The sequence below is a fragment of the Eptatretus burgeri genome, unplaced genomic scaffold (genome assembly GCF_056783735.1).
Source record: "Eptatretus burgeri isolate ZD-2024b unplaced genomic scaffold, Ebu_testis_v1 Ebu_testis_scaffold_3159, whole genome shotgun sequence".
NCBI classification, from domain to species: domain Eukaryota; kingdom Metazoa; phylum Chordata; class Myxini; order Myxiniformes; family Myxinidae; genus Eptatretus; species Eptatretus burgeri.
Genome location: NW_028225107.1, coordinates 278,120 through 300,000, shown reverse-complemented (window position 1 = coordinate 300,000; position 21,881 = coordinate 278,120). Strand labels below are relative to the sequence as shown.

At 40.6% G+C, this 21,881-nt stretch overlaps 1 protein-coding gene and 1 pseudogene across 2 annotated transcripts in view; both read right to left on the bottom strand.

Moving 5' to 3' along the window:
* LOC147006629 (olfactory receptor 8I2-like) overlaps positions 1-13,829 on the bottom strand; it is a 58,660-nt gene extending 44,831 nt beyond the window's left edge. The window contains exons 1-6 of the mRNA XM_085868327.1: positions 13,743-13,829; positions 7,032-7,114; positions 6,632-6,702; positions 6,363-6,413; positions 6,191-6,242; positions 3,398-3,515 (exon numbers count right to left, since the gene is read on the bottom strand). Coding sequence (XP_085724453.1) covers positions 3,398-3,515; positions 6,191-6,242; positions 6,363-6,413; positions 6,632-6,702; positions 7,032-7,091 — 352 coding nt within the window. The 5' untranslated portion in view covers positions 7,092-7,114; positions 13,743-13,829. The remainder of the gene's footprint in view (positions 1-3,397; positions 3,516-6,190; positions 6,243-6,362; positions 6,414-6,631; positions 6,703-7,031; positions 7,115-13,742) is intronic.
* Positions 13,830-16,911: 3,082 nt separating this feature from the next.
* LOC147006628 (uncharacterized) lies at positions 16,912-20,073 on the bottom strand (annotated as a pseudogene). The gene is made up of 4 exons (XR_015054699.1): positions 19,395-20,073; positions 19,119-19,290; positions 18,857-19,010; positions 16,912-18,756 (listed from the first exon to the last, which is right to left on the bottom strand). The product of XR_015054699.1 is annotated as an uncharacterized LOC147006628 (transcript).
* Positions 20,074-21,881: the final 1,808 nt, after the last annotated feature.

Below are 21,881 nucleotides of genomic sequence, written 5' to 3'. Positions count from 1 at the left end.
CTGGTCCTATTGCAAGAGGATAGAATGAGGTGTGCCTGTGTTGGAATTCAACAGACACTGGAATTGAACGGCTGCCATACATGTAGAGATGCTGATTTAAATTTTTTTTGCAGTGGTCTCATTTTTTTTCCAGAGCTGTATGTATATATATATATATATATATATATATATATATATATATATATATATATATATATATATATATATATATATATATATATGTCTGTAAGGGAGGCTATCAATCCCATTTTCTGAAATAAACCTCTTATCATCAAAAGCTCCCATTGCTTTCTTATTTACCACCTCTGTTTATAAATATGCCTGGTGTTGGCTTAATGGAAAGGGTGATGGGCTTTGGATCCTTGGGTCCTGAGTTCAAATCCTGCTCAGCTGTTGAATTAATATCAGGTTGGGTTAACTCGGCCTGTCATCCTTCCCAGGTCGGCAAAATTAATGCCAACATGCTGGTATATTGTGTTGGAGTGGTGACCCATCCAGGATTGTGCCCAGTAGCGAAGGAGACTGCTAAAGCAGCACCAACGTTCTGCACAGAGTCCGGTCCCAATCTCCTCTGCTCCTATATAAATGATGTTTATAACTTATTTTTGTATTCATTTTCCAAAACCCTTTGAAAACATGGTTTATTAATTGATTTGGATGGTTGTTTCCAAGATGTTGCAAGTCTTATGTTTTGTTTACTCCTCCCATTTTCCATAGTCTTTCCAAATACAGCATTTTTCATTAATTTATAAAAGTTCTTCTCAAAATCATTTATAGCAAGTGTTATCTTTTCTGTGATAAAATCAGCCAGCCTGCCCGAGAAACGAATTTCACAGAAGTCTTCCCTTGCCTGAGACAAAAATGCTGGTCAGGAGAAGGAAAATGTTCATCCCTTCCTTTGAGAGACATGCTCGAAAAAAAACCCATTGTTTTCTCATTTCCGTGATGTCATCAACTTGTCTTATTTATTTCCAAACCCAAGGTTTGGCTTGTTTCAATCAGAAGATGTCAGTTGAGGAGTATTCCAACCTTGTAGATGAATCTTTTTCACAAGAGGAAAGCTGAGATATGTTTAAACCGATTCATTACACTGAACAACAAAATTTTTTTACTGGAGATGTGTAAAGTGATTTAGACTAATTTGGGTACGCTGAGTTCAAAAATCATAACCGTTTTGCTGTATCACGTCAGGATTTTTAGTAACAGAAATATTCCCCATTGCCTAGAAATCAGGATTTCAATGAAATTTACCAAAATTCATTTATTCATTTATTTCATCATGAATGCTTCAAAATTACAGAAATTACAGAAAAACTCCACTAGAATGTAATTAAAAATGCTTAAGGCATTTGGCTTTGCGTTTGTGCTGCTCTGTGTCAGTTTCACGATGCAGGAACCAGCAGAAATCGCCCATCATGTTCGGGTTGTGCCGCCCTCTTGGTAACGCGTCTCCATGAGTGAAATCTCTTGGTGGAATCGCTCGCCGTGCTCGTCCGATACTGCTCCCAAGTTGTCAGGGAAGAAGTTCAGGTGCTGGTGTAGGAAATGGATTTTCAGGGACATCCTGGAGCCAAGTTTCCTGAAGGACTCCAGCAGCTGCTGCACTATTTCTTCATAGTTGTCCACGCGCTCGTTCCCCAAGAAGTTGTCCGTCACAGCTTTGAAGCTCCTCCATGCTGCCAGCTCTTTGGGGTTTAGAGTTGTCGGAAAAGTTTCGTCCTTCATAATCTGTCGGATTTGCAGTCCAACAAAGACACCAGCCTTGATCTTGGCCTCCGACAAGGTGTTGCCAAACTTTTCCTTGAGGTATAAAAACCCACGCCCATTCAGATCCATTGCCCGTACAAAACTTTTCATCAAGCCGAGCTTTATGTGGAGTGGTGGAAGGAAAACCTTGGCTGGGTCGACAAGGGCGACATGCTTCACGTTGTGTCGACCAGGTACATGCTCTTTTCGCTCTTCCCAATCTTTCTTCGTCCAGTGATTCTTGTCGTCTCTGCTATCCCAGAGACAAAGGAAGCACATGTATTTCGTGTAGCCTGACTGCAGCCCTAACAACAGCGCCACCACTTTCAAGTCTCCGCAGATGTGCCAGTTGAAGTCATTGTACTTGATGGAATCAAGCAGCTGCCGCATAGTCTCATAGGTCTCTGTCATGCCGAACGCGTGAGCCAGTGGGACTGATGATTTCTCGTTGCCATTGTGGAGCAAAACAGCCTTCAAGCTGTTCTTCCCCGAGTCGATGAAGAGGCGCCAGTCTGCAGGATCGTGATCACACCCAAGTTCTTTCAACAGACCGTTGATGTCACTGCAGAATGTCATCGTGTCTTCCATCTCAAAGAACTCAGCCATGTCTCTGTGATGTGCTCTGAACAAGGATATCTTGGTGTTAGGTTCAAGTAGATTCCACTGCTGCAGCCTTGATCCAAGCAGCTCTGCCTTCGCCTTTGACAGCGAGAGATCTCTTACAAGATCATTTAAGTCTCCCTGGTTCAGAAGGTGTGATTCTTGAGTGTCGGGTTCAAAAGGTTCATGATCACCATCCTCTTCACCACTGCTTACAGCTATGTTCTGATCAGCTGGAGGTGTTGGAACGGGGTTCTCGTCATCATGAGGCACAGGTTTACGAGCAGAGACGCAGTCAGCGTACTTGATGTGACCTTTTTTCTTCTTGTTGAAGCCGGCGATGCTTGTGCAGCAGAAATAACAATCATCATGATGATTCTGCGGCTCACGCCATATCATGGGCACCGCAAATGGCATGCTCGTGCGCTTGCCCACCAACCACTGAGTCAAGGTTGTGTGACAGCTTGTGCAGCAGATGTGTGGTGCCCAGCTCTGTTCTTGGTCCCCCACCTTACACCCGAAGTAGTGAAAGTAGGCGGCCTTCATTTTCACTGCTGTAGATATACTTTGCTGTTGATCTTTTTTGGTATACCGACCACAGACATAACAGAAGTTGTCAGGATGATTGGTACAGGAACGCCTACTCATCTTTATCTGAAAGAAAGAAATATAACACAAGTTAACAACAATTGTACGAAGTAGACATGTTAAAGACATATGTAAATTTCATTGAAATCCTGACTTCTAGGCAATGGGAATATTTCTGTTCCTGAAAATCCTGACGTGATACAGCAAAACGGTTATGATTTTTGAAATCAGCGTACCCAAATTAGTCTTAATCACTTTACACATCTCCAGTAAAAAAAAATTTTTGAAATTTGTTGTTCAGTGTTATTTGTTGTTTCATACAGAACCAAATCACTATACGATTAATAAAATAAAAAAAATTTCTGGCAGGCTGTCTCCAATAACAAAGTTGATAACTGATGTTGAAAATGAAGCCTATGAATATCATGAAGAATGGTAGAATATGAATGAAATCTTTACAGACCTTCAGTCAGTTCGAAGGAATATCCCTGTGTCGTCAGAGGCGACCAGGGTTGCGTCAGGAAGGGCATCCGGCGTAAAACTTCTGCCAAATCAGTATGCGGATCATAACGGATGATCCGCTGTGGCGACCCCGAACGGGAGCAGCCGAAAGAAGAAGAAGAAGTCAGTTCGAAGGAAATTACATGATGAAATGATGAGGTGCTTATACGATTTTCCACACCCTTTAACTCTGGATGAGAAGTCAAATGAAAGGTGAGATAAATGAGAAACTTATACATAACCTTTTACAAGCATGAGAGACAAGTCGGTGCTAAATTTTACTGCTTGTTTTTTATTTCCCTTGGTGATGAAACTAATGAATTTCACAACCTTGAAAGGGACAATTTTGAAATTCCATGGAGTGCTGACTCGTTCCCAACCTGTTCCAGTTTAAACCTCCGTCTGGGTGAACCTGACACAAAACTCAATATTCTGGAGGTAAATGTTTTATTTATTAATATCATTATGTAATCATCTTTATATGCCCTAATGGTAGGGTTGGGTAAATATGATTGAAATTTGTGCATAGCATTTTCTATACCCGTTTTCCATGCTGAATCCAAATCCGGTCGAATTTTTTTTACCTCTGATGACCTTTGACCCCCGGAACCTTAATTTATTCAAAATGGGGCCAAAAATTGACCTTTTCATGTTTTCCTTCTCTAATGTGACTAATAAGGCTTGTAATATATCATTTCATATGTTTTTCAGGCCAAGGAATACACTAATCACATTTTCAAATTGATTGGATGTTGCATAGGACCGAAATCAAGTAATTTTGGAAAAAGGAAGACTTGAAGAAAAAGAAAAATACGAGGTTATTGAATACTACACAAACTTGCAAAAAGCACAAAGGAACTTTGACCCCAGACAGTCTAGATTTACTGAGTACACTATCAGAGAAAGAACTTCTCGTGGAAGTGACATATTTACGCTTAACTGTATCCCCAGACATACACCAACAAAGACGTGTGAAGGATGGAGCAGGGAAATTCCACACTCAAAAATTCAGTTTGACCGAGCTTCACAACTCTATAAAGAATGCTATCAAACCCGATGAATCCGTGCAGGAGAACATTAATGAACTTTTGTTGGCGGCACTGGTGTGATCTCGGTCTTATGTTGATATGAGAATGACAAAAAACAGTTCAATTTTAGCAAAATATTGTGCGGTTTTCAAAAATTGTGTTTTAAAAATCATCAAATCGTTGCATAAGTGTCATTTTCGTATTTCCTGATTGGAAAAACCTATAAATTAATATATTGCAAGCCTTATTTTCTCTCAGTTGGTCAGAAATTCAGAAAAATATCATGTTTTTGTCGCCATTTTGAATAAATTAAAGTTCTGGGAGTCAAAAGTGATCGGGGGTAAAAAAAAAAATTCCAATGTTTTCAGATTCCGCATCGAAAATGGCCATAGAAAATGCTAATGCGAAGACACTTAACCAAAAAAAAACTTCACTATTTACCCAACCCAACTAATGGTTCTTCCCTCCATTTTAAACAGAATATGGTGTCCGTGTTTCAAAATCGCAAGCCATCCAAAGCAGACTGCTGGGAAAGAAGATTTTGTTTTACAATTGAATATTTCTATCCACCCGAAGAAAAATGTTTAATGTTTTTAATTGTATCTGTTTTATTTGTTTAATTGTATCTGCTTTGCCTACAATTATTTAATTCTTAATTACAAAAAATGGATAAAGGAGGTGTAAAAATGAGGGGGTGTGATTGGGGGAGGGGGGTGCGCTCCCCCTGAAGTTTTCTGTTCTCAAAGTTTTGTGCTGAGGGCTCTCTTCAGGATTGTTACTGAGCCCAGGACAGTTTACAACTGTATTTGTTTGTAGTAATATTCCCAGGGATGGTTTTTAATATCTTTGTGAGGTTCTTCGTCATCATTCCCTTGAGGTTTTTCGTCATTACTGGTACAACTTAGGTATTCTTCAGCTTCCAGGATCTTTTTACTTCATGCTTGAGGTCTATTTGGTTATTCTTTTGGTTTCTGCATAGTTAGACCAAAATCACTGGTATTAACACCTCAATTAGCAATGCCTTGTTCTCTTTTTTGTACTTGAGCAAGTTATCTGGTCACAATGCTTTGTTTTCAATGGTCACACTCGATGGGATCATTAGGTCGTACGTGAGCGGTACTTCCATGTTTTCAGTGATTGCTTTTGGTTCATTTTCCCACAATTTTTTTGGAATGGGAATATCAAAGTTTTTGCATATGTGCCAGCAGATTACTTTACAAACTCTGTTGTATCGTTGTGTGTACAGCTGTTCTGACATGTTTTGCTTTGGAAAAACGGGTGAGGTGGAAGCCTGGAAAGGGGGATAGAAACCAGGGATGGTGTGTGGGGAGAGTTAGGTATCTGAACAGTGGGAGAATAGGAAGTGGAGGTCTGAAAAAAGTGTGGGACACCAGTAAAATGTGGAGAGTGTGGAAGGCTGAAAAAGGAGGAGAGTTTGCAAGTAGGTATGGTCAATTGTGAAAAAGGGAGGGGGTGTGGGTGAGGAAACTGGTATAAAAGGGGCAAAATACATCCCAGCATGGTTGCAGCAAAGTCAAAGTCCCACGACAAACTGCAATGGAGCAACATGATAGAAGAGCACACATGTGACAAATTACACACAACTGGGCAGGAAGGAAAAGGGCAAGATAAAGATCGGATTGTCACATTATGTTCAAAGTCAGATCACTTTCACAGGAAATAAAAGCATTTTATTTTCAGAAACATCCGAGGGAACATGGTCATACCCTGTCGGATCTCAGCCGTACGGAATCCGTAAACGATCGGAATTGCAAGAGGCTGCAGCAAATAGAAGAGGGAATCACTCAGGTGTTTAAAAACGTCAGAGGAAGATTTTCCAGCTGACAGGCGCAGAGAAATAATATTAAAAAGAAAAGAGAAAAGGAATAAAAAAAGTACCAGCCAATGGGTGAGACATGTATCCAGAGCCTTACTCCTTCCCTCGGAGTCCTGGACAGAACGTAGACATGTGTAAAGAATGAAACCATATGTGATGATAACAACAGTGATGATATAGATGAGCATAATAGAAGATAATGCAATCCCATAAATACTATTAACTGTGATATCTTCACATGATAGATTAGCTATAGCAATGAAAACACATCCTACATTCGGAAGTGCATCTTTGCAGAATGTCAATCGGAACAATAACAAGTAAAGTACACCTGCCGTGAGGAAACACCAGCACAGTGTGGCCCAAATCACTATGTGAGCTTTGCTGTTCGTCATCAGGACACTGTAGCGGAGCGGATGGCAGACGGCCAGGTAACGATCAATCGCCATGATTCCAAGTATGTAAGTTTCCATTCCAGCATAAAATGAAATGAAAAAAGATTGAATGAAACAAAGATTTATCCGAGTTTGGTTATTTATGATGATGCTGTACATGAGCCGAGGCAGCACAGTTGTGGAACATATAATGTCCATTAACAACAAATAAGCAAGGAAGATATAGACAGGTTTGTGTAACTGCTTTCTCAGGATAATGAGCAGGATCAACACCAAGTTGAGAGTGACCGTTACAATGTAGGTGAAGAAGAAGGCACTGAAAGTCCAGGGCCGTACCTGCGCTGGCTCATTAAAAATCACTTGGAGGAAGAACACTTGCTTCAGTGACTGATTCATCTCTTAGAAAAGTCTCATCAACTCTGGGGGAGAAAAATAAAAGTACATTCAAAGTGCATACCCAATGGCAAATAAATAAATAAATAAATAACATGTCCTCCAGCACGCGACATTGCTGGGTGCCCTCGGCCCACACGAATGCTGCCGTGCAGACAGTGAGATGGAATTGGGAGGGAGAGGTGTACAATAATTGATTAATTGTATAAGTTAAATAATAATCGTAAAATAATTAATTTCTTTATCAATTGGCTCATAGCAAAGCAAAACCACCACCATTTCATCCGAATCTAACTTTTGGAAAATTAAATCATGATGCATTTCAATAAAATGGACATTATCAAAGCTTTTCCACTTGCACTACTTCAGATAAAACCGCAAGTCGATGAGGAAGAAGTAGCAAACTCTCACTTATTAAGTTGCAATGTGATGTCCTCACCGTTGATTGGTTGAGAGAAAGAAAGGATGGGATTACCTGATTGGTGGAACCATAGAGCATCATGAATAATGAGTAGGCAGAAATGAATCACCAAGAACCAGCGGAAAAGTAATGCTAATTAGCTTAGGGCTGGTAGGGGAGGTGGGGAGGGGGTGTTTTTCATGATGACTCAACATTAACTGTGGTAGAGTTGTCACACAGTCAAGCCATCATAATCAAAATAAACTTAAAGTTCAGACAAATTATTTCTGTCTTCAAAGAATAGGGTTTGTTGACCTGTTGAATGTGGCCTCCATTGCACGAAAGTGAGCTAAACTGTGTCCTCCACTCGGAATTTCAAACCAGATGATACGATATTGCTCTGCACACTGAGGATTATTTAATAAAGAGTAACCAATTGCAGAGGCACAGTGAATAGTTGTTGTACTATGCAGATTCTTACAAGCCCGAGTTGGTTGTCTATGTTCGGTTAACTGACCTCGTCTGATCCCTAAATGGGCGTGTTGTATAAACCTTGTTCCTGTGCCACATGTTTTTCCTCGCCCAGTGTAAATAAATCATTGCAGAAATGTTCCCAGCTCGTTTTTGTCTCTTCCCCCATCGGTCCAGCATGGTTCGGATCTAAGTTTAGCCAGGTCTTTATTCCCGATAATCCGTTCCTTTTAGCCAGTATATCGTTTGCAGTTCCGATCGACTGCATCCGATCCGGAAAGGTAGTTGGTAGTTGGTACTCGACCGTCGTCGTCGGTAGGGTGATCCGGTTCGGGCAAGGCGTACCGAGGGCGTGGTTCCCCGGTAGTTGAAAGCGCGTGGTTAATTAGGTAACATCGTTCTAGACAGGAGGACCCTATGCCACGCGGTTGAGGTATTGACGTCCACGGTCGGTTAAGTGGCCCACCGCATCACGGAATTATCTGTGAGCGACAGTCTACAATTCCGGGGAGTCTGGTGGAAGTGAACGTAACTTCCCCGACCTAGCGGTCGTTCTCGCCACAATATACAAGCAAGATAAAATGGTGTGTTACTAAATCTTATGTGCTTTATCTCATTGAAATATATATATATATATATATATATATATATATATATATATATATATATATATATATATATATATATATATATATCCAATGTTTAAATGAAACTGCTCTGCTGCTGAGAGATGCTTTGCTGCTGCCATCCTATTGTCTGGTGGTAATTAAATAACTCCTGAAAGGCGATTGCAACAGATGCCTTGTTGTCCAAGGACAATTATATGACAGCATAAAACGAAATGTTATGTTTTGAGAATCTGGTTACTCAATGGTGAACAGAATGTATGATCAAAGTAATAGGCTTGTGTCTCCATTCACCCAGCCTCTTCATATTTTGTCTTAAACTATGTTGTCACCCTCTCCTTCTCACAGCCGACCTCGTATTCCCATGCTGCAAATCATGACCTGAGCGTGTCTATTCCCCCTTCCCTCCCAAAGTGGCCATGTCTGCAGCTCCCTTTCTCACACTTGCTGGCTCCCCCTTCCATTCACCCTTGCCAGATGTTTAGCTCTCCCATGTCTTTTGCTGTCCAGAATAGTATCAAGGCAATTGCTCTGTACATTTTGAGCAGAAAGAGGATCGTGTTTGTTATTGCTTGTCTTGTTATCCTTTTTCCCATGCACATGTTGGTTGTTATTTGTATTTGATGTGTGCTGCTAATAAATGGTTTCAGACTTCGAAAGAGAATAACTGAATTTCTTCCACAATACCCATTATCAAGAAGAATGGTCTTGATGATCTCAATTTCAGCATGGAGTTTATCTGTGGAGCAGATCTTTCTTGCTCTATTGACCAAGATACCAATCAATCCAATCTTGTATCTCGACTCCAGAAAAACTGTGTCCCACCTAGTATGCTGTCTGGTAAAAAAGTAGACTTGCGGTAAACTGCGGTTTTATAAGCGTCGGCCGATTTCTCAACTAAGACATCCAAGAAGGGAAGTACGCCGGAGCATTCCATCTCTAAGGTGAACTCTCGGGATGAATGGGGAGAGTTCAGATATGCCAAGAAGACTTTCCCTGTTGAGGTTGACTTGAAGACAGCAAATATGTCATCCCCGTACCGATAATAGATGGAAGTGGGTTGAACTCCAGGATATGGATCTGCAAAGGCACGATTTTCACAGTACCCTCCAAAGATGTTTGCCAAGACGGGGCCTGGAGAGGATCCCATTGCTACTCCATCGATCCGAGTTCACATTGAATCATTGAAACTGAACTCAACAGAATGGGTCGCCATATCCATTAATTCAATGAAGACAGACTCAGAGATCAGTGGAGATGTTAAGTTACTTTGATACATAAGTTGTGTGCAGATTTCAATCATATCTGTCAGTGGGACATTCGTGAATAGACTGGCCATATCATATGAGCACATTGTGGAATTCTCGTTTCGGTGTCAATTTTAGTCCACAGGTCACAATTTTAAATCGATCTTCACGAAACTTCACCGCATGGTAGAGTTTGTCAAAAGGAAGAAGCATATTGTTTTTGAGGTCAAAAGGCCAAAAGGTCAACATAGGCCAAAGGTCAACAATTTAGGTGAGATTTCTAAAATCCTCAATTTTCATCCGATTGACTTGGATTTGAAGAGGAGTTCCAAATTTGGTCATTGAATTCACCCACCAATTATTTTTGAGGTCGTGGATTTTGCAAGTATTGTGCTCTGCATGAAGTCTTCTTTTTATCTGCAAAATCGAAGATATTTCAGGTATATTGGTTGGTCAATTTTGTTATTCTGTCTGTCTGTTTATTGCCTTCAGGTCACAATTCTAAACCGATCATCATGAAATTTTACCAACTTGTGGAGGTGGTCTGAACTGAGAAGCCTATAAATTTGAGGTTAAAGGTCATCTTGAGGTGAGATTTCTAAAATCGTCATTTTTCATCCCATTGACTTGAAATTTGAACAGGATTTGCATATTGCATCACTGAATTGGGAAACCAACTATTTTTGAGATTAAAAGGACAAAGGTCAAACTTCTGAAATCGTCAATTTTCAACTGAACATTCATCAGTTTACATCCCATTAACTTGAAAGTTGAACAGGATTTGCATAGTCCATCACTGAATTGGGAAAGCAACTATTTTTGAGGTCAAAAGGTCAAAGATAAACTCAAGGTCAAACTTCTAAAATCGTCAATTTCAATCTGAAAAATAATCAATTTTCATCCAATTGACGTGAGCTTTGATTAAGATTGTCAATTTTAATCTTAATGAAATGCACAATTTCATGTATCCATGGCAACCTTTGGAGAATGGCATGGATTTTGCAAGTATCAAGCTCTGCATGATGTCTTTATCTTGTTTGTTTGTTTGTCTGTCTCTCTGTCTGATTGTGTGCAGGATATCTCAAAAAGTTGGGGACGGATTTGGATTAAATTTGGTTGACAGGTTGGGTGTGTGCCAATGACGAAATGGTTAGATTTTGGTGACGATCCGAATCCGGATCCGGCTACTAGAATTTTTTTAAGTGATTCTTCATTATTTGAGAGATTGCCAAAACGATATATAGCACGATATCTCAAAAAGTTGTGGACGGATTCGGATGAAACTTGGTGGACTGGTTCGGTTTGTGGAAAGCACACAATTATTCAATTTTGGTGAAGATCTGAATCCGGATGAATTTGAAGGATGATGAAGATGAAGGATTATTTAATTTTGAAAGTGATTCTTCACCATTGAGAGACGGGGCCAAAAACGATATATAGCATGATTTTTAAAAAATGTATTGGGCCCGATATGTTCTCATGAATCAGTCATTGTGGGGTGGCCATATGCGCTCCACTGAGTGCCCTTCTGGTTCTGTTTGTTTCAATGGTGACATAAAACTGCTGAGGTGTTTGGCCAGTGATAATTGATTTTCAAAGTTAATAGATCTCAGATATAGTTACACAATGTTGGTTCCACGTGGCAAGACTGAATAAAGACTGTTGCGTGACCACTGGCACTGTACCTGCTCGCACTCGGGCTTTTGAGTATCGTAACACGACTCGGTGTACGATCCCGTGGAAAGTTCTGGAATGAAGAGCAATTGTGGTCTTTGGACACATGCCATCTGCTCAAATTTATCTGCAGGTGATGTCCATCACACTGGTGTCCTTCAAAATCGAGAGTGCCCATCATGATATGTATTTGTGTGTATATATATATATATATATATATATATATATATATATATATATATATATATATATATATATATATATATATATATCTTCTTCTTCTTCTTTCGGCTGCTCCCGTGAGGGGTTGCCACAGCAGATCATCGGATCATCCGTATGATCCGCATAGTGATTTGGCACATATTTTACGCCGGATGCCCTTCCTGACGCAACCCTGGTCGCCTCTTACGACACAGGGATATGGTACACCTATTTTAACCAGGGTATACACCGGCTCAGTATACTAGTACTCATTTCGCCGACCTCGGAAGGATGACAGGCTGAGTCAACCCCCTGGTGCATTAATTCAGTGGCCCAACGGGGCTTGAACTCAGGACCTTTTGGATCCCAAGCCGCTGCCCAAACCACTGTGACAACACCAGGCTCATATATACATATATATATATATATATATATATATATATATATATATATATATATATATATATATATATATATATATATATATATATATATATATATATATATATATATATATATATATATATATATATATATATGTATATATATATGTATATATATATATGTATATATATATGTATATATATGTGTATATATATATATATATATATATATATATATATATATATATATATATATATATACATATATATATACACACACACATACATGAGACATATATGCCTGGTGTTGGCTTAATGGTTAGAGTGGTGGGCTTGGGATCCTAGAATCCTGAGTTCAAATCCCACTTAGCTGTTGAATTAATACCAGGTGTGGTTGACTCTGCCTGTCATCCTACCGAGGTCAGCAAAATGAGTGCCTTCTTGCTGTTATCCTGTGTCAGAGTGGTGACCTGCCCAGAATTGTGCCAAATAACCAGAGACTGCTTAGGCAGCACCAACGCTCTGCACAGAGGGCGCACACACACACACACACACACACACACACACACACACACACACACACACACACACACACACACACACACACACACACACACACACACACACACACACACACACACACACACACACACACACACACCTGGTAGGTCTCTGTTTCACCTCCTGATGAACCCCACCTACATGTGGAGATAGCCGGCAACAAAAGCAACTCCCACATACGTGTATACACACACACACACACACACACACACACACACACACACACACACACACACACACACACACACACACACACACACACACACACCTTTGAGACCTGGGAGGGCTCCATTTCAATTTTTGAAACCCACCGATGTAGATATACCAATCAAAGAGACACACACACACACACACGACAGTTATGAGCAACACACGAGCAGAATTTTAATCCATCCGAACATGTAAACGCGAATTGTTCCACTGTTATTTTGGGTTACACGTCGAATGCAAATTATGACAAAACCTCTATGAAATGCAAAATAACTATAAAGGCTTAACCATCTCAGAAGAAAATCGAATGTTCTACACATTCACTGAGCTCCTGAACGTGTTGATAAATTTAATATCCATGAGATTTTTCTTCACATTAAAAAAAATTTATTCTGGCATCCACGTGGAAAAAAGGATGTGATCTGCCTCTGATTGGGTATGGTACTGTATGACCCTGAATTTTCACTTGCCATACTCTTCCTTTCGACCTCAACCAAAGACTTTCAAGGCCATTCAGTGTTTGATCAAGGCCATTTAGCATTCTGAAATGATAGATTGCTGTTAGAGTGGATTCTAAATGCTCACTGGCAGTGGGACTCATAATAGGAAGAATCTTGGGCACACATTTAAAAGATAAAATACATTACCTGGACACCCGGTGCTCAACCTCACCGATTTCCCCAGGAAAAACAAAATCTAAATCATTAAGTAATTTCGTAATCTGTTGTTTTCACTCAATAACTTTCAAATATCATCAATGTTTTCATACATCATCCATAAGATTTACCATTTACAATCATCATTATCTTTTCAACTTTGCCAGAGTTAAAGTCTCCACTATCATGAAAGCAGAAACTGTGATGTCTATATTATTGACTGACCTGAAAATTAAAATAAAATCGTGTTTTCTTCCCTTTCAGTACGTGCTGGCTTTTGATGTAAAACCTTTCAACTGAATCAAAGAACAAATTAGTAAAAGTTGAAAAGTTCATCATGAAAGAGAAGAAACTTAGTTATACTATTATAATGTAGAAACATTAAAAATTGAAAATGTACAGTTTCAATTGTATCAAAAACACACAACCTAAGAAAATATATTGTTTTTATGTCCTGCTATTTTGCCCTCTTTAGTAGAGTATTCACATGTACAAGATGTGAATAGCACAAACACCCTGTTTGACCCCTTCACTGGCATCAACGCAACCCCTGCCTCCCATTTCCCCAATAACATCTGAATTCCATTCAGCCACTCCTATCGAAAGACCCATTTCACACATTCTGCTACCAATTTGAAAATAAGAGCAATGAAAACAACAATATTAACAACCCAATAAGAGAAACAGTATATTCCACATTTGATTATTGCCACTTTCCCTCTTCAATAAGCCTGGACTGCCAAAGCATTTTACATCTACCAGCAGATTAGAAAAATATTGCACAAAAATGTCTCAGTTAACCAACTTTAAATTCTCAAAAAAAATAAAAAACGTTTGAAATTCATTTTACCAAAATATGATGACATGAGTTGATTATTTAATTTTTTTGGATGGACCTTTGTCTTTACACCATTTCAAGGGTTGACAGCTTTGATAAAGTGTTTGAATTGAATAATGTCAAAAAAAGTGTTCACCTCGCATTCACTATTCCCATCATCAAACTACGTGTGGTTCCACTCCAACAGTTTAAAAAAAAAAACTCTCATGGGGTTACACCTGAAGCTGCTTCAATTTAATGAAAGCGTATCGTACAAATTATCTTTGGTGGAGAAATAATGGGGAATTAACTGAGAGTACAATATTATCAAGTGAAAATTCAAACTTTAACTTTCATGTTTTGTAAGGAAATTATTAATTTCTGGAGCACCTGTCTGACGATTAAACTTGGGTCACATTGTGAATGTGTAAGCAGCGTACTTGTACAATGTTACTTCGATTATTTTGCTGAAAGGGTTATTTTTCTTCCATTATTTTGTTTTGTTTTTTACATTAAAAATATAATGAACTGAATAAATCATTGGAAAGTCAATTTTAAAGCAAGATATGCCAAGTTTCGGTTTGTCAAGCCAAGTGTCAGTTCATGTCAACAGAAGAATTAAATAACATGTTAATTAACTGAAAGTTAACAACCGTGTGATAACTGTCGCAGGAAGCATTAAAGTGACTCCTTACATTTCAAGCATTTCACCTTTGTTGGAGCAAGAGTTCTGAGGAAAAAGTTCAATGGTATCTAAACTTGTCGGTTCTTAATAATTAGGTAAAAGTAATCATTTAGTAATTAATTAAAAGAGGTTATTTACACACTAATCCACTCTACCACTGAAACAAAATAATTATTTACTAAATCGCATTTGCATTCTTATACATTATTTATTTAAAGACAAAAGTTAACTTTAGTATTATTGAATAACACCACCAATTTCATTGTACTTACTGTTAATGTCAGCTTCATATGCTGTTTGGCTTATCAATAACTGGTATTTATATAAAATAGAAAACCCTCTCAGGGCAATAAAAATATTAACTCCACACCTCACATCCTTGGAACATACTGTATCAGATGACAGATTAATCCTCCAGTGGTTTAAATTCTCTGATTATAACAAATATCACTAATATCCTTACTGTGGAGGATTGGTGAAAAGGATAAACCATATCCGAATGTGGAAGTTCGTTGCATGTGGTGAAACACTTCAACACATCGTTGTTTCCTTTATGGATTATTCAAATCTGAATGTCATTTGACTGTTATTTCAACAATGGTTATTAATGATGCATTTTATTATTCAAAAGTTAGTTTGATACTTTGTGGAACAGCACACTCAGAATTAGAGAATGGTTCCACAAAATAAAATTAAATAAAATAGTTTGCCCACACATCGGGCTCAAGTAAGGGACACGCACAATAAAATCCGGGGGTGAAGCCTTCCGGGGGGGGGGGGTGCATCGAAGCGTGGAAGAAGAGGATGAACAAGTGTGTGAGACTGGAGGGAAACTATTTTGAAGGGGACAAGCTGTGATTTCAATATATTTTTTGGAACAAAATTTCTGTGAATTCAGTCTCGTTACTTTTTAGACGGACCTCGTATTGCGGTTTTGAGAATCCGCGATTGTAAATGTGCACTCACGACACCTAGGTCCTTCAGCATAGTTATTTCCATAATAAATGTTTTGGCTAGTACCTTACCTTTAAATGGGTCAGTGGGATCCAAACTGCGTTGCAACGGGTAGATTAGGATTTACCCCCTGTTTTTCTTTTGCACATGGGAGATTGTCGTCAAGGCATTGGCAGCCATTTGATGTGGGTGTGTGCCAATCCCTTCCTTCCATTCCCTTCATCATTAGTTTCCCTCTGTTCTTTATCGTTAATTTCTTCTCTCACACCACACATCAGTACACGCATTTTTATTTTATAAAGACTGTAGTTTGACAAGATCTCTTCCTACAGGCATGTAAGGCATTCAAGACATTAAGTACAGTTACATAATCTCAAACTCCCCTGCTCTAAAGGAGATCCCTCATCCAGCAACCCTCAACAATTAACCCCATTGTAAGCCTTCGTTATGGCCATCATGTGCCTGGGTGATGTTTCATCAGCATTGACCTGAGAGGAATCTGCTCCGTTCGTTTTCCCTTAATTGTTCTTGCGCGCATCAAACCAGCCGAATCAGCTGAATCACCGAATCGCCGATCACGCACCTTAAGCAGTGGCAAGTGAGGTCCGACTCTCAGGACAGCGAGAAGCCCCAAATGAGAGGACTTGCTGCAGAAACTCGAATGGGTGGTAGGCCGTGGGCAGTTCCTATGAAAAGGCCCTAAAAACACTTTTCGTTCCGAGGAAGGGGTGCGAGGTGAACTTTGGGCTGCTTGTAGATACGTGTATGGTGGACATTAGGACAAAAGTTCTCCATGAGTTCTTAGCCCAATAAGGCACAGTGAGCTGTCAAAGTTGGTCGCCAGGGTGTGAAAAGTGGCATTTTGGCGTTTTTCCCCATTTTGCTGATCGTATATCTCGGCGAATATACATCTCCCAAGGCTCAACTCTACGGGGGCGTCAGACACAACAACATAGCTCACGAATCAGAAGTATCGACCATGTAAACACTTTATTGTCAAGATAATGAAAACTGCAACAAGGTGCATCATTCAGGAAAAAAGCGATTTTTGAGGAATTCCTTCATTTTTACGGGCCTGTATCTACCTCCAATACCGACCGAGATGTCTGAAATGACTGAAGACCACAGAACGTACTACTATCTTCCACTTTAGGAAATATCGTGGTCCTGTGGTGGCCAATGTGGAAAACATAAACAATGCAAATTGTTACTTTAGCCCGAGCGAGATCAAATCTTTTTATTCTCACCAATTATCTCGATATTGACAAGGCTTCATCTTCCACATCGACTGACCTAGAGATTTGAAAGTGCGCGTACAGATACAACCATCTGCTTACTTAACATTAATGGATTATCGCCATCATACTCTGACAGTAATTAGGCACTTCGTCATTAAAAGACGGATAACATTCTCATCTTATACACTTTCTGTGCAAACAGAAATGGAAATGTGAACAGCGAAGCTGTTAACTAACCTACACCACATTCTGCTAAGGGAAGACTACACAGAATCATCTTCACAAAATTACTAATTAATTCATCATTATCTTCCTATGACTGATTAAGCCATGTATCACAATCTGTCAATCTCACTGAAACAGGAATGGAAATTCACACATCGGTGGGAAACCAAATCAAAAATTATCAATATCTCGCAATGGCAAGGTGGAACCTTTTTGGTCCTCGGGATTTGTTTACTGAGCCTTAACTGAATGGATAATGAACCTTATATGATGAACCTTATTTGTCATAGAGACAATAGCTGCTACATCAAGGCAATGCGTCACTGAAATGCCATGCCACGACTAGATTATTACTGGAAGGACCAGGAAGATGGATGTCGACAAAAAGCTGTGGTATGGGACATTAGTTATACTGAATCTGTGCATTAGTTATTTTCATCTAACCATCATCAGCATCATCATCGGCGTCGTCATCCTGTTCTTTCTCCCCTTCGAATAATTCTTCGGTCGGTGTTTTCGAACTATTCTCACAATTTCGAAACAATAGTTGTTGGCACATGCCTAGAGAAACCTGCGGGAATGGAATTAGCAGACTGCTGGATCTGTAGTTCAGCTATGCTAGTCTCATAACGGACAACAGTTTCCAGTGATGCACAATGACCCAATTTGTTCATCACGTTCAGTAACTGGGATGACCCTGTCAAATGACGAATGGTCATACCCAAACACAGAGATTTGGGTGTTTGTTTTTTACCTTTGGATGCAAGCAGGATAATGTCCTGGCAGAGTGAAAATATTTTCAGCTCGACATCCTCGGGTAAGCGGACAAAATCTTCAATGGCTGGTTCATCACTCGCCACAACAATCCAAGCTAAGAAGTTGTATAAAGCTACGAGGACCAAGCCCTTGACAGCAGATAGACCAAGATCAGATGTTAAAGGTGGCCAAGGGCACAACAGTCCAGGAGATTCATTCACTTCTGCCTTGAGAAACATACCTGCATTATAAATAATGCGGACAATATCAGCATCAATCTCACGACCTGATATGGGCACTGCATTGCTCTGACGGGTTGGTCGGCTGGATAAAGGACCTGCAGATGAAGGACCTGCATCAGTGCCAATGTCACAGTCACTCACTTCAGCAGCACTTGTCTCAGATTCACTACCGTCTGATGATCCTGATGCACACTGACTGGCCACTGTTTTTGCTGTAAAAGTGTCTGTAAACACCAGCAGTGAGATATTCCGTCGTGGTGGTTGATGAAAAATCAGTTGTTGTGGGAATGTCTGCATCAGTACGGATTTCATGCGATCATTCCTGGAAAGGATAAAATATAAATTCACATCATGACTTACAACTTTACACTTTGCAGGAAAATGGCAGCATGAGCAAGCATACAGACTCAAACTACACTCACCTCATATTTGACAATATGACACCGTGATGTTTTTTTCACCATTTTTGTGAATGTATCCACAAGTTTTGTCAGTCTGAATACTTCTCCATTGTTGATGATTCTTGTCTGTATCACATGTTGGCACAACATTCTGCAAGCTTCTTCATACAAGGTGCTGTGAGAAAAGTAAAAGTGATTCATCCGTCAGTTTGAACAAATAAGGTCCCACAGGAAGAAATGAGAAGGAATTATTTCGCTCAACTGATGTGATAGGTAGTCAGACCTTTCACTTGGAGATGTACCGACTGTCGGCCCTCTGTCCTTGCTGAGAAATCTTGTGTATTGTACAAAACATAATTTATGGTAACCGACTTCTGCAGCAACACAATCAGATCTCCGAGTGTGGACCAATACACTTTCATCTTTTTTCAGCTTGGCAGCTTCAATCAGACGTCCTGAAAAATAATTTGAGGACTCAAGATGTGGGAAGAATATTAATTATTGTTAAACAAAGCCAGAATGGCAAATCAAAATGATCAAATTTGATTTAGCTTATAACAAATAGCTCGGTACGTTCCTGCTGTGAGTGTTTCAGCTTTAACTAGTTTATCACGCTTTGTCCCGTGGACTCGGTTAAGATAACGTGACTCTTTCTTGCGAATGATGCAAATACGTGGGAGGATATGGCCTTGTGAAGAGATTGGCAATGCCGATCTTGATCGCAGACTCTTGTTTGGTGATGACAGCACACCAGGCTTTTTAACAGAAGCATCTACTGCAGATACTTCAGTCGCTCCCTCAAAAGCGTGCAAGCATCGTTTCTTCCTCGCAAGCAGTCTCTTTTTATCGGTGAACCGTCTGTAGCACGTCGGATGGTAACCAGCACTCGGTGGAATATCGGTGAAGCCAATGTCAGCATGGCTGTGATAACGCGACCGGGCGATGTCACCACTCTCCCCGGGTAAATCGAGCCATTCTCCCAAGCACTCGCGATATTTACCCCATCTAACCTCAGTAAATGGACATACATTCTGTTCTTGTACCGATGACAGATGCAAAACACACCATGGAGGCGACTTCTCCTGGGATTTTGCTCGGGACATCACTGAGTTAAGGCCGACGTGGAAGCTGCCATGACAGTTCAAGTAGTACCCGTGTTTACAAAAATACGCCTGCTGATTGGTTGCAGCTGATATTGCTACGCCAGCTGGCCGACTTCTCGGCCAACGTACGCAGTTAATCGCCGATTACACTTTGAAAAATAGTGCGTGTAACTTCTAATCAATGTTCAGACTTGGGCGTTGTTCACATGGAGAACTTTTTACACGTTACAGCAAATATCATTTAGACCAAATTGTCAGGGAAAATAAGTCGCACCCTTTTCACGGAACGAAACGGAACGATAGCGGCGGACAGCCCACGGCCTGTGGGGCTTGAGAAGAGGAACTCCAAGATGCCTGCAGAACCCCGCCCAATGACGCACACATTCTCGAAGCTTCCAGACCGACCTTATAAAAGAGCGAACCACGGAGCATTTGCTCATGACTCCTTTCAATAGTCATTTGAGGCTCCTTTCATTGGTCATTGGAGGCTCCTTTCAATGGTTAATTAAGGCTCCTTCCAATGTTCGTTTCCACTGGCTCCTTCCAATGTTCGTTTACACAGGCTCCTTCCAATGGTCAGTTATGCAGGCTCCTTTCAACGGTCATTTGAAGCTCTTTTTCAACGGTCGTTTGCGGACACCTTTTCCATGGGTTCCGGACAATCTGTTCCCTGATGTCGTGCTGCTGGTTCTTGGCACTTTTGGCCATTTGTTGTTTTTACCTCACGAACAGTCATCACGAGCAAGGAGCCAAGGCTGTGAGGGGCAGGCGGAACCACGACGATCAATAAGACCGAAACCAAGCTGCTCGACAGTCACATCTGGTATGATCAAACACTTCGGCTGACCCGTCACATATTTTCTGCTGCACCTTTCTCGGTTTCCTTTTTCAATTACACTCGCAACACGCACCACATGCACGTCACTTGTCCACGCACACGAGACACCTCACAGTCTTTCTTCCCACTCCTCTCCCTCAGCATTGAATGGCGGTTGTGAATGCTTGGGCCCATGAACTGTCTAAGTGGCTTTGGAGGCGAGGTTTTAAATCTGGCTTTCCCAGGAAAGGTCATGGCAGATAGTGAGACCCAGAAGCTTGAAAGAAAGGACTTCTTCCAGAGGATTGTTGAGAAAGTGGATGGGGGGGGGGGTTCTAAGCGGTCCTTTCGAAGAGACAAAGTGAGAGTGTGAGATTTGTCTGGATTAAAAGACATGTTCCACGTGTTGGACCAGTTTGTGATTTTATCCAGATCTGCAGTGAGCGAAGAAGCTGTTGCTTGCCGGTCTGAGGGATGACCGATGGTACGGCAGAGGGTGGAGTCATCAGCAAAGAGATATAGAGGATTTTCCAGAGAGTCGGAGAGATCATTGATGAAAACCAGAAAAAGAACAGGGCCCAGAACGCTACCCTGTGGAACTCCAGCTTGGACAGGAAGAGTGGATGAAAGAACACCATTTAGGGCCACACATTGACTGCGACAGGAGAGGAAGTCTGCGAGCGATGAGTGGAGATGGCCTTGGATACCATGGGAAGAGAGTTTGGTGAGTAGGGCAGGGTGCCAGACTGTATCAAAAGCACGTGATATGTCCAGGGATACGGCTTGGATTTCCTGTCTGGCATTGAGGACCTCCATCCATTGTTGGGAGAGCAGAAGCAGCATATCCAGGGTAGAGTGACCTGGTCTGAAACCAAATTGATGATCGGAAATCAAGCCATTGTAAAAGAGGAAGGATTTCATGTCTGAAGCGATGATGGATTCCATAACCTTGCTGATGATTGGGAGAAGGCTGATTGGTCTGGAGTTGCAGGGATCTGTTTTTGCACCTTTTTATGCAGAGCAGTGATGTTTGCAGATTTCTAAGCAGATGGCAGATGACATTGAGAAAATGAGAGGGTGAATAGAACAGAGAGAGGGTGAGCAAGAGCAGAAGAGCAGGTTTTGT